The sequence below is a fragment of the Jaculus jaculus genome, chromosome 1 (genome assembly GCF_020740685.1).
Source record: "Jaculus jaculus isolate mJacJac1 chromosome 1, mJacJac1.mat.Y.cur, whole genome shotgun sequence".
In the NCBI taxonomy this organism is placed as follows: Eukaryota; Metazoa; Chordata; class Mammalia; order Rodentia; family Dipodidae; genus Jaculus; species Jaculus jaculus.
Window position 1 is genome coordinate 257,211,587 of NC_059102.1, and position 13,751 is coordinate 257,225,337.

At 44.3% G+C, this 13,751-nt stretch overlaps 1 protein-coding gene across 1 annotated transcript in view; it reads left to right on the top strand.

The window, feature by feature from the left end:
- Got2 (glutamic-oxaloacetic transaminase 2) overlaps positions 1 to 9,510 on the top strand; it is a 33,585-nt gene extending 24,075 nt beyond the window's left edge. Inside the window, exons 9-10 of the mRNA XM_045141939.1 lie at positions 6,533 to 6,683; positions 8,377 to 9,510. Coding sequence (XP_044997874.1) covers positions 6,533 to 6,683; positions 8,377 to 8,499 — 274 coding nt within the window. The 3' untranslated portion in view covers positions 8,500 to 9,510. The remainder of the gene's footprint in view (positions 1 to 6,532; positions 6,684 to 8,376) is intronic.
- The last annotated feature ends 4,241 nt before the right edge of the window (positions 9,511 to 13,751 follow it).

Here is a 13,751-nt window from a genome sequence, read left to right on the forward strand (position 1 = left end):
GGGCATTGAGGCCAGATAGTAAGAGATGTTATTGAAAAGTGTGCATGTATTTTTGCCATTTTTTTGTAGTTCTTCCAGTTTGACCTTTGCTTTCTTGTATTAACTAGTATTTGAGTATGGTTTGTTTTTTCCAGGTTCCTTATATTTGTGCTCTTTTTTCTCTTCAAAGGGAGGATTCTTTCAAGTATTTTCTGTAGAGCTGGTTTTGTCTTCAAATATTCCTTTAGCCTGCTTTTGTTGTGGAATATCCTTATTTCTCTGTTTATTTGGATGGATTGTAGGATAAAGTGCCCTTGGTTGACAGTTGTTATCTTTCAGAACTGGAATACATCACTCCACACCCTTCTGGCTTTTAAAGTTTATGTTGAGTAATCTGCCATGATCCTAATGGGCTTGCCTTTGTAGGTAACTTGATTTTTCTCTCTAACTGCTTTCAATATTTTTTCTTTGGTTTGTGTGTTTGGTAGAATGATTATAGCATGGTGAGGAGAGGTTCTTTCCAGGTTTTATCTGGTTGGTGTTCTAGAGGATTCCTGTATCTGCATTGGCATCTCTTTCCCAACTTGGGGGAAGTTTTCTATGATTTTGTTGAAAATGCCTACTATGCCTTTGGAGTGAAATTCTTGTCCTTCTACTATACCCTGAATTCTTTTTTTCTTTTTTTCTTTTTTTTTGTTGCTGTTTATTTATTTGAGAATGACAGACAGAGAAAGAGGCAGAGAGAGAGAGAGAGAATGAGCACACCAGGGCCTCTAGCCACTACAAACGAACTCCAGATGCATGCACTACCTTGTGCATCTGGCTTATGTGGGTGCTGGGGAATCAAGCCTTTAACTGGGCTCCTTAGGCTTCACAGGCAAGCACTTAACCACTAAGCCATCTCTCCAGTCCTATCCTGAATTCTTATGTTTGATCTTTCATAGTGTCCCGAATGTCTTGAAATTCCCATTCATACTTTCTTATTAGTTTGTCTTTCTCTTTGTTGGACTGTATTAGATCTGCCACCAGGTCTTCTAGTTTAGATATTCTGTCCTCTCCTTCATCCATTCTATTGGTGAGATTTTCTACAGAGTTTTTTATTTCGTTGACTGTGTTCTTCATTGCTAGTAATTCTGACTGGTTTTTCTTTATTATTTTGATTTTCTTATATATGTCTTGTATTTACCTCTTTGTTTCATTAAATTGGTTTTCTGTGTCATCTTTGCTTCCTTTGATTTGTTCTTTCATTCCCTTGATTTCCTCTTTGACTTCTTTGAGCATATTTATAATCATTCTTTTGAAGTCTTTCTCAGGCATTTCCTCAAACTCATTCTCACTGGAGGTCATTTCTGATGCATTAATACTTTTTGGTGGATTGATATTGTCTTGATTTTTGGTGTCTCTTGTTTTATAATGTACATATTTTTGCATCTTGTATTAATTTAATGCTGGGATTTTCTAGTTAGGTGCAGTATTATTAGATGTATCAATCAATCTGATGTTGTATATCTTCAGGGTAGGAGCTTAAGGTGCTAGGGCTGGCTCTTAAGTCTCTCAGAGTATCTACAAAAATGACTCTTGATGTTGGGTTTGCCTGCTGTATTAGTCAGGGTTCTCTAGAGGAACAGAATTGCTAGAATGAATTATTTGAAAAAGGGAATTTATTGGATTAGCTTACAGTAGTCCAGTAGCAGTTGCAGGCCCGAGAATCACCGAACCTGGTAGGTGCTCAGTCCACGTGGCCAGATGCCTCAGCAGTCCCGACCCGGCACTGCAGATGGTGCCAGAAAGCCTGGAGGCTTCCTGAGGAGCCGCTGGGTTTCGATCCACGTGGGTCTTCAGTTGATGTTGGTCTTTAGTCCGCGCTGGTCTTCAATCCACGCTAGAAGGTAGGGAGCAGCTCCGGCAGCCAAGTGGAAGGAAGGAAGGAAGGAAAAGGGAACTCTTCTGCCCAGAGCTTCCTTGTGTCAAGTCCCCCTCTGAGCGGGGCCGCCCACTCTGGGGGAAGGGCTCACCCTGAGGGAAAGACCTCCTCTTTTAGTTGATCCTTCCTAGAAGCAGCCTGTGGATTACTAACAGATCAAGTTGACAACACCTTGACTATCACAAGGCCACCCCTTGTCAACTTGGCATCAAATCATGTCTCCTTACATCATACTTAATTTCCAAATGAAAACAGTAACAAGCTCATAATTCCGCCTAACATCACATAACTATCCCATGTACAACCAGAACCGCAAAATCTTCCCCCCAACACAAGCTTAGTCTCTAATACAATGAATGGGTCTAATATAAATTCAACAGTTAGCTAATGATATAATCTTAATATTGGTGTAGATACAAACACTCTGTTATCAAGGCAGTACAGAAACATTACAATCACAGTCCTCGTTTCTGTAACTGATCATGTGGCCTTAGCTGATATTTGTAACTGCCTTCTTCTACTACCCATTCTGTATTTCCTCCACCTTCAGTAAGCACCTCGGCAGGTCTTGGTTCTTTACCTGGAGGGGTAACCCATACCTTCATTCCTGAAGGATCTGGGCCATTTATCACACTTCTTCTATTGGGTTGGTGCAGTCGTCCATTGACTTTGACAACAGGTCATGGTAACACTAACAGACGCCCTAAATGATCTCCTGCACTCCAGGCATACTCTTCCTTACCTCCATTGTGGAGGAGCAGCCCAATTTCCCCCTGGTAATCTGGATCAATCACCCCTGCAATCACTGTAACTCCTTTCTCAGCCTGTTCACTCAAGGGCATTAGGAGCCCAAAGTGACCAGGGGGAAGTCTTAGCTTCCAGTTCAATAGAATGTTCTTTGTGTCTCCTGGCAAAAGCACTCCCCCCTCTGGGACCAAGACTTGTAGTCCAGCAGAGTGTAAGGTTACGGGAACAGGAAGCAAAAATCTAGCTAACAGGTCACTTGGGGTGATGGTAAGTGGGACCATTCCCATTTCTACCCCTTGATTCCTGGACCTGTGAACCCGGGCTATAGGAGAAACAGTACCATATATAGGACGCTGATTCAGAGCATATACAGCCTGCTGGAGGACACTCCCCCAGCCCTCCAAGCTGTTGCCACCTAGTTGGCGCTGTAGCTGTTTCTCCAAAAGGCCATTCTACCATTCTATCAAGCCAGCTGCTTCAGGATGGTGGGGCACATGGTAAGACCAGTGAATTCCATGATCATGAGCCCACTGCCGTACTTCCTTGGCGGTGAAGTGAGTTCCTTGGTCAGAAGCAATGCTGTGTGGAATGCCATGACGGTGGATAAGGCATTCTGTAAGCCCACGATGGTAGTTTTGGCAGAAGCACTACGTGCAGGAAAGGCAAATGCATACCCAGAATAAGTGTCTATTCCAGTAAGGACAAAACGTTGCCCTTTCCATGATGGAAGAGGTCCAGTGTAGTCAACCTACCACCAGGTTGCTGGCTGGTCACCCCGAGGAATACTACCATATCGGGGGCTCAGAGTTGGTCTCTGCTGTTGGCAAATTTGGCACACCTATCACACCTGCTATGACAGTATTCAAGTAGGCTAAGTGGAATAAAATACAGGCAGATTCTAAAATTTAACTAAACAATATACACATTCAATGAAAAACAGCATAGGGTATTTGCAAGAGTAGGTGTTATGACAACCAGTTCCTCTAACAAAGTCACAGTCCCTTAAGATGTGTGTTGCCCCACACCCTTAATCCTGTCAACTAGGAGGTTAAGATTTCTGGTTTGTTGAGGGTTCCAAGTCAGCTTATGACCAAGTGAGACCCTTCCCTAATGTACAACAGAAGTGGAAACAAAGCCATTATAAATCAGGAAGCAACAAATAACAAGCCCAAAATATAGCTTATTTAAGAATGGTAAATCTGTCCATCCACCATATTTAACATATAATTTATCCTGATATGGAAGGAGCAATTATCACTTCTGATTCAAGCCTATATTCCAGGCTTATTTGGCGTGTACTGACCTGGTGTAATCCCAGTTACCTTTTGGGATGATTTTGGTCTCAGTTATGCTGTGCTCCTGCTTGTCCCACTTTGGTGCGCTGTGGGTTCAGATAGGCTGCCTGGGTCGCTGGATCACTGCTCTGGTCGTCATTGCTGGGTGCTGTGATCTCCCTTCCCCAGGTCTCTGGTGCTTACTGGTGCTTGTGCTTGCAGTGCTGGGGGGAGGCTGTGGATGGTGGCTCTAGTTCTCCCTCTTGTCCATGTGATCCTCTACCCCATGATCTGTTCCTCTGTTGGTCTCTGTGGTCCTACCTTCATGTTTCTTGAGTTTGCAAGGACCTCCGGTGTGAGTGGGAAATCCCCTCACCTGGTTTTTCCTGCAGTTCAAGCGGAGCCTGACAGCTGTGGCCCACGGACCTGGTGCCACCACTGCTGGAGCTGCTTCTGCCTGCCTGTGTGGGCTCTGGATGCTCTGGATCTCTCTTGCTTCTCTGCTGCCGTTGGTAATTTCTTATACATCTCACTTTTTAGTAGAAGAGTGTATTTTGCTTGGGAGGCTAACTTTTTCTCCCCTAGGCTGCTTTGGCGTGGTTCCTATGCCACCATCTTATCCAGAAGTCCTCAGTACCTACTTTCTACTATTAGTCTTTCTGATCATATTCCACATAAGAAATAATTTGTAAATCATGACTTGGACACATAACTTGTATACATGTATAACTAAAACCTTTTAGTTTGTTGAGACAAGATCTCACTGTATAGCTTAGGATGGCCTCAAACCCGTGATCCGCCTGCTTTGGCTTCCAAAATGCTAGATGACAAGCATGAGTCACTTTGCTTAATAGGCTGGGACCATTTTAAAGCTCAGTACTTGTCAGGGGTGGGAAGGTTGCAACTACTTATAAATTATAGTCCAGTGCTTGGGGGACTGAGGCAGGAAGGATCCTAAGTTGGAGTCTACCCTGGCCTGCAAAAAAATGAATATCATGAAAGTACATTTCAGAAAGTTTGTGAGAGAAAAATCTCCTACTATAACCCAGCTTTTTCTTTCCTTGCCCATATTCTAGAATTTTAAAATTGTTTTTGGCTTTGTCACCTAGGCTATAGTAAGCTAGACTGGGATGTTAGCTCAGTGACAGAATGCTTGTCTAGTCTGGAAAGGCTATGGATTACAGCAGTGGGGGGGGGGGGGGAGCCTGGCTTGGTGGCGCACGCCTTTAATCTCAGCACTCGGGAGGCAGAGGTAGGTGGACCACTGTGAGTTTAAGGCCACCCTGAGACTACATAGTGAATCCCAGGCCAGTGTGGGCCAGAGAGCAAGAGCTGGCCTCAAAAAACTTAAAATTAAAAAAAAAAAAATTAGCCAAGAGTGGTGATGCAATGGGTTAACAATGAAGAGGCTAAAGTAGGAGGATTGCCACAAGCTCAAGGCCAGCCTGTAGTACATATCATGACCCTGTCTCAGAAGTAGCTCTGAGAGGACTGGAGAGATGGCTTAGCAGTTAAGGCACTTGCCTGCAAAGCCAAAGGACCAGGTTTGATTCCCCAGAGCCCACATAAGCCAGATGCACAAGGTGGCACATGTGTCTGAAGTTTGTTTGCAGCAGCTGAAGGCCCTGGTGTGCCCAATGTCTCTCTGTCTCCCTCCCTCCTTTCATCCCTCTCTGTGCCTCTTTGTTTCTCAAAAATGAATGAAATTTTAAAAAAGAAAAGAGAGATGGTTTAGGAAAGTAACTTTATAACACCAGTGAGATAAAGAAACATCATCATCACAGTGGTCTAGTCAGTGGGAGCTGAGAAGATTTCCCACAGGGCCATGGGAATGGGATGTAAGGGTCAGTTCTGAGAAGAGTGTTCAGAATCAAGAAAGCCAGTCATGAGCACGCAGGACTGCCTTCTCCAGTCCCGGTCGCAGCAAGCCCTTTCTTCGTGGGGCTCTCGTAGCTCGGTGCTGTTCTGTTGTACAATGTGCTGCCTTGTTATACAGTTGTATACAGTTTAGGTTTAACCTTTGTTGTAACCTGCTAAAGCCAAGGACCATGTCTCAGTCCTTAGCTCCTGGTTCATGGCTTGGCTCATTGTAGGGTCCCAGTGTATTGTCTTCATGGGGAAGGCAGGAATATTTATTCCAATCACTTTAAAAATAATAAGGTCATATTTTAGTTCTTACCCCACAGGCTTTCTTTGCCTTAATCATCCTAAGTTTTCTTGCATACGTTTCTTTTTGTTGTTGTTGTTTGTTTGTTTTCAGATAGGGTCTTGCTCTAGCCCAGGCTGACCTAGAATTCACTATGTAGTCTCAGGCCTCAAACTCACAGTGATCCACCTACTTCTGCCTCCCAAGTGCTGAGATTAAAGGCATGTGTGACCATGCCCTGCAGTTTTCTTACATTTCTTAATACTTGAGTGTGTTAACTAGAATAACTGCCTACTAAATATAAATACAAAACAGGATTCTAAAAACATAGCTTTCTCTACTGGCCACCGACGTGTGCCAAGGACTGAGAACTGAGAATTGAGGCTTTTAGGAGGAACTCGAGGGATGCAAAAGTGCTATGAATATTGCCCAGAATGAAACACCCCTCGGCTTTCCTTACAGGCTACAAGAAGTGAAGGGCATGGCTGACCGCATTATTAGCATGCGGACCCAGCTGGTCTCCAACCTCAAGAAGGAGGGCTCCACCCACAACTGGCAACACATCACCGACCAGATCGGCATGTTTTGTTTCACTGGCCTAAAACCTGAGCAGGTGAGCTCACTCTGATCTTCTGTGGTTGACCAGAATTCCTCAGAGGTCATGAACCTATTTAAGGTTTCTCTAGAAACTGTTAATTTATAGCCCTTTTAGGTAAAGGTAGCACGTGACATTCATGTTATGTTTTTTGGTTTTGCTTTTTTTTTTAGCAGGGGTGGTCATGGTAGGGTCTCACTCTAGCCCAGGCTGACCTGGAATTCACTATGTAGTTGCAGGCTGGCATTGAACTCACAGTGACCCCCACCTTTGTCTCCCACGTGCTGGGAGTAAAGGTGTGTACCACCAGGCCCAGCTGGATTTTGTTTATTGTTGCGCACATGGAATCTCATCATGGGGCCTAGGCTGTTCACATCTCTAGTCATTAACCTGTAGCTGGAACTGCAAGCCAGACAAGCAACTGCCCCTGAACTTGGCCTGTTTGTCTCTCTCTCTCTTTTTTTTTTTTTTTTTCTTTTTTGGTTTTTTGAGGTAGGGTCTCTAGCCTAGTCTGACCTGGAATTCACTATGTTGTCTCAGGCTCGCCTCGAACTCATGGCAGTCCTCGTACCTCAGCCTTCTGAACACTGGGACTAAAGGCGAGCACAATCATGCCCAGCTTTGTTTCTCTTATTACTTGTTTTTCTGTAATTTTCTGAAACACATCGCCTTTGTTTTGTTTTCAGTTTTTCTTAATATTGTGATAGAGGTGAGAGGGGGTTGGTTTGGTTTGGTTTGGTTTGGTTTGGTTTTTCAAGGTAGGGTCCCGCTCTAGCCCAGGCTGACCTGGAATTCACTATGTAGTCTCAGGCTGGCCTCAAACTCGGTGATCCTCCTACTTCTGGGACTAAAGGCGTGCACCACCACACCTTGCTTTTTTTTTTTTTTTTTTTTAATATTGTTAGAAGTGAGGGGTTTGTTTTGTTTTGTTTTTGTTTTGCTTTTTGTGGTGCTGGGAATCAGGCCCTGGGCTTTGTTTGTACTAAGTGAGCACCCTACTACTGAACCACATCCCTAACACAAATAGTTGTGTTATGACTACTTCTGGTTCCTCAAAGAGGGCTAGGAAAAATTGCTGTTATTTTTTTTTGTTTGTTTTTTGGTTTTTCGAGGTAGGGTCTCACTCTGGTCCAGGCTGACCTATAATTAACTGTCATCTCAGGGTGGCCTTGAACTCATGGCAATCCTCCTACCTCTGCCTCCGGAGTGCTGGGATTAAAGGCATGTGCCACCACGCCCGGCTAAAGTTGCTGTTCTTTATGTAACTGATTTTTTATTCCTTTTTTAAAAAATATTTTTAATTTGTGTGGAGGGTTGACACCAGGGTCTCTTTCTACTGCAAACCAATGCCAGATGCTCGTGTTGCTTTTTGAATCTGCTTTACGTAGGTGCCGTAAAATTGAACCTGGGTGGGAAAGCTTCACAAGCAAACATCTCTAACTCCCAAGCCATTTCCCCAGCCCTTAATTTTGGTTCTCTGTTTACTCGGAGTTTTTTTTTTTTTTTTTTTTTTTCTTTTTTTCGCTTGTTATTGCCTCAGAATTTATCATCCGGCTTTAAAATAGCTTCTTATCCTGTAAGCAGACACATTGAGTTTTGACTGAAGTGAGAAAACAGAGCCTGTTATTTTCTGTTTTAGCAAGTTGACAATTGCATCATATCAGGGCTGGGGTATTCCTCACTAGAAGTATTCAATCTCTTTTCTCTGCAGGTGGAGCGGCTGACCAAGGAATTCTCTGTGTACATGACAAAGGATGGCCGTATCTCTGTGGCAGGGGTCACCTCTGGCAATGTGGGCTACCTTGCCCATGCCATTCACCAGGTCACAAAGTAATTCTCTGCATACCAGGGAACAGAGACAACCTTTCCTTCAGCCTCTGCTATTGTGAGATTCACATGCAGGATGAGGGAGGGTGGATGGTGGTAAGCGGATCATTTCTTTCAGGCACAGTGCATAACACCCAGCGATTGAATGCGTTCCTCAGACAAGAGCAGGTAGTGAAGTAGGGCAGAGCTTCCACGGCTGAAATTTGGAACTTGGATGGCTCTAAACCAAACTCTCGCCCATCATTTTGTCTCCAACTTTTCTGAATGTGTTTACACCTCAAGAAAGTCACAGCACCAAAAAACTTGCTGGTCACGACCCTGCAATATTTCAGAGCTTTAACGGAAGCATCAGCAGTGTTACAAGTTGCTCCGTGAATCAGTTAAGAGGTAGCTCGTTATTAGAGGCTGTGGGAGAAAACCTCGTTCTGTCCCTAACAGTCGTCCTTGTGTGTCCTCCCCACATGGAGCAGCTGTATCCACAGACCACCTTCCAGAAATGATGCTTTACCAAAACCAATGGGTCTGTTGCCATTGCAGCAAGGAGAATAGATTCTATATTGTGTCTGACTTGACAAAAGGAGAAAGAAGGTTTTCCTTTTGTGTTTTGTTCTGTTCTTCAGGCTCAGAGATCTATAGCCTAGATGTTCATGATCATCAACCCCACCCTATCAGGATTTAACAGTGGAGAACATTTTTCTGCTCATGCCATACCATCTCCTTTCTCAGTGGAGAGTAGGTACCTGTACTTTATTTCAGCATCTTTAATGATCGTGTGATTAGTTTCTACTGGGATGGGGCCTCTGCCCAGCTGGACTTCCTCCGTTCTTCTCGGCTGCACACAGCCTGTCAGCTCGCATGAGCCAGGCAGTGCAGGGTAGGGTCAGGAAGGAGTATCTAGGATTCGTGCTGCCAGCCCAGCTCAGACTCCACCCTTTGGAAAGATAACCACCATCTGCTCTGATCATGTAGACTTACTGCCCCCTGGTTTCTCTGTTACAATAAAATACTGTAGAACCAACCACTTTCTACTTCTGTCCTTAATGGGAGAAAGGGATGGGAGTGACTGTACCAGAAGTGTAGAGTCATATCCAGCTGATGAAAAGCCAAAAGATGCACTTGCTGTTCCAGGACTGATTGGAAATGCATGTTCTTCATCCTACTATTCAGCTTATCCAGTCCAAAGATATGGACAGTATGGGTCCAATTCCTCGGGCCTTAGGAGACAAAAGTTCCTCAAGGGACCTACTTGACATTACTGTTTCCCATGGCTATTCTGTTCCTTCTTAGTGCCAGGATCCATTCGGTATGGGCTAGAGAGTAGACAAGCAGTGGAGTGGGGTGGTCAGTCAGAGACACTGTCCATAGTGCCGCGAGCTGCTGGGAGGGCCAGGCCAGCCCAGCGTGGTCTTTCCCTGCCACTGCTTCTCCTGAGGCGAAGTTCCTGTTGCTCACGGGTCCACCAAGCATGAATGAATGGACTTGTTCACTGGAGGCCTTGATAAATTAAAGTGGGGAAGAAAGTAAAGATAGCTACTACAGAAAACAACTAACCGTCCTAGCTTAGGACAAAGTTAAATTCTCCCTGCCTGGAGCAACAGTGGCTACCAGCTGTCTGCCCAGACCACAACTAGCAGGAAAAGGAACTTGACCACTCAGATTGCCTCATTATTTTAAGTACACAGGCCACCACCCAAGCCTCTTGTGAACATGAGCCCAGATGTTTCTGAAGTTCAAACTATGCACAATCCTTCCCAGTCCTAGTCTGGGATGGGCATGTCCTCCAGGCTGATGGAAAGAGTGCTGTTTGCAGGCTCAGAATAGTCATGCCTTTGTTTCATCATCATTTCAAATAGACTTGTTCTCAGATCCAGATGGTTTACTAAAAATACTGGCTGCTTGGCCAGGCATGGTAGTGCATGCCTTTTTTTTTTTTTTTTTTTTTTAATCCCAGTACTGGGGAGGCAGAGGTAGGAGGATCACCATGAGTTTTAAACCAACCTGAAACTGCATAATGAATTAAGGACCCAGGTTCGATTCCCTAGGACCCACGTTAGCCAAATGCACAAGGGGGTATACGTGTCTAGAGTTCGTTTGCAGCGGCTGGAGGCCCTGGCGCGCCCATTCACTTTCACACACACACTCTCTCTCCCCCTTTCTCTGTCAAATGAGTAAATAAATTTATTTTTACAAAAGGTTTTAAATATATATATAGGGCTGGAGAGATGGTTTAGCAGTTAAGGTGCTTGCCTGCAAAGCCTGAGGATCCATGTTCAACTCTTCAGATCCCATGTAAGCCAGACACACAAACGTGAGGCAAATGCAAGGTCGCACATGTTCACTAGGTGGCACAAGTATCTGGAGTTTTCAGTGGCTGAGGCCCTGGCATGCCAGTTCTCTCTCCTTTCTCTCTCTCTATCTCTTATCTTTCTCTCTCTCTGTCTCTTGCACTTTCTCTTAAAGAAAAGAATTTTTTTTTTTTAATTATATGTCTGTATAGCTGCTTGGCCTCAACTGAGCATTCTGTTCTCAGTATATCTGAGGTAAGGCTTGAAAATCTTTTGTGTGGCAGGGAGTGGTACAGTGTGAGGAATTGAAACCAGGGCCTTGCACATGCCCGGCAACTACCACTAAACTGTACTCTCAGCCCTTTTCTAAATAAGAAAAAATTAAAAACCTAGATTACCCTCAGAAGTTACTATATTCAGCTCACATCTGAGCAAAACCGAGCGCAGTTCACTTAACTGGATTGTGTGTATGTGTAATTGTTTTCTTTTTGTTTGGTAGGGTTTTGTGTGTTTGTGTGTGTGTATGTATGTGCGTGCGTGTGTATGTGTGTGTTTTGGTTTTTCAAGGTAGGGTCTCGCTCTAGCCCAAGCTGACCTGGAACTATGTAGTCTCAGGTGTTTTTGTTTTTTTGGTATGCATAAGCTTTTGTGTACACATGCAGAGGCCAGAGAGAGATATCTGTTGTGCTCTAACATTCTTCTGCCTTATTTCTCTGAGACAGGCTCACTAAACCTGGAGCTTGCTGTTTTCAGTTAGTCTGGCTGACCAGGGAGCCCCAGGGATCCTCCTGTCTGTGACCCCCTTCCCAGCACAGGAGGAAGAGGTAGTAGGATCTCTGCTTTTGGAGACAGTTTCACTGGGTGGCCCAGGCTGTCCTCAAATTTGCAACAGTCCTCCTGCCTCCCAACTGTTGGAAGTACAAGGCATGACCACCATGCTGGTTATATTTGAGACAGTGTCTTGTTATGTAGCATGGGTTAGCTTCAAATTCAGGGTCCTCCTGACTGCTGAGATTATAGGCAGATACCACTGCACCCAAAATGAATGAATTTTAGGGCTAGAGAGATGGCTTAGTGGTTAAGGTGCTCGCCTGCAAAGCCAAAGGACCCAGGTTTGATTCCCAGGACTCATTAAAAACCTAGATCACCCTCAGAAGTTACTATATTCAGCTCACATCTGAGCAAAACCGAGCGCAGTTCACTTAACTGGATTGTGGTGCGTGTATCTGGAGTTTGTTTGCAGCGATTGGAGGCCTTGGCACACCCATTCTCTACCTGCCTTACTTTCTATGTAAAATAAATAAAGCTAAAATATTTTTTAAAGAATGAAGCCAATTGTGGTGGCACACACCTTTAATCCCAGCACTCGGGAGGCAGAGGTAGGAGGATCACTGAGTTTGAGGCCAGCCTGAGACTACATAGTGAATTCCAGGTCAGCCTGGGCTAGAATGAGACCCTACCTAATTTTTGACACAACCAATTTAGTAGTTTATACAAAAGTGAATTCAGGTTCTAATGTGAATGGTGAAGGAACAAAGTTTCAAGGAAAAAAAAAAAAACACCCTAAGAGAGCATTTTCAAAACTTCAGGCAAGGGACTGGAGAGATGAAAAAGCACTACTGAAGATGGAGTGCCTGAGTTAATCCACAGACACCATGTCAAAAGACAGGAGCTGACACGTATGGTAAGATGGGAGGCCAAGACGGGAGAATTTTCCAGAAACAAGCAAGCCTAGCAAAGAACAGCAGAATTCAGAGTGAGAAAGCCTGCCTCAAATAAGGTGGACAGGCAAGGGTCAGTCCAAAAGCTGCCCTCTGATTCCCACAATGCACTATGACATGTGTGTACCCCCCCACACACACATTCACACAGATAAGAATTAAAATAATTTGGTTTTTTCAAGGTAGGGTCTCACTCTAGTCCAGGCTGACTTGGAATTCACTATGTAGTCTCAGAGTGGCCTTGAACTGGGCCATCCACCTTTGCCTCTACCTCTGCCTCCCAAGTGCTGGGATTAAAGGCAAGTGCCACCATACCCAGCTTTAACAATTAAAATAATTTTTTAAAGCAGAAAATTCAGGTTTTTTTTTTTCTTTTTTGATACAGGGGACTGAACTCAAGGCCTTGAGCATGCTAGTGATCTGCCACTGGGCTATATCTCCAGCACATATTCCTAATATAGTGCAAAAAGCACTAATTGGATTTCATCAACATTGAAGGCTTTGGCCAAGTGTGGTGGCTCACGCCTTTAATCCTAGCACTCGGGAGGCAGAAATGGAAGAATCACCATGAGTTCGAGGCCACCCTGAGACTACATAGTGAATTCCAGGTCAGCCTGAGCTAAGAGTAAGACCCTACCTCGAAAAACAAAAACAAACAAAAAAAAAAAAAACCTGGAGGTTTTGCACAAAAAGGAAACCAGTAGCGTAAAATGCCAAACTATAAGCAAAAAAAAAACGTTAATATAAATTAACAAGCTCTAGAATACTGGTCTATAACTCCCATCATTAGGTAAAAGAATCTAGTTTTAGGTAGTGTGTGGAGGCTGAAGCAGAAAGGGGAAAGTTCAACAGAAGCCTGAGCCTCATGCTGAATCTAGACCAGCCTGGGTGTCTCTGGTTGAGGCCCAAAAACTGCAGCAGTGACTGACACTTCCTACACTAGACCTGCATAACAGGAGGAGAAAAATGACATCAAATCAGAAGAGAGACCACTTGGAAAGAAGGGATTCAGTGGAGGGAGGATTCAGAACAGGAAAGGGAGGGTAGTATGAAGCGATTATTTCATGATACATGGTCTATGGACAGAGGTTGTCAATAAAAAGTTAAATAATGTCGGGAGCCATAGAGCAAAAGCCTCTCCATTTTGCCTGGGCCTGCTCATAAGCTGACTCATTACTCAGAAAGCTGGTCCAGCTTTCTGTTAGGTACTTCTGGAACATCAGTCAGCAGACTGCTTACAGAATCTTATCTTT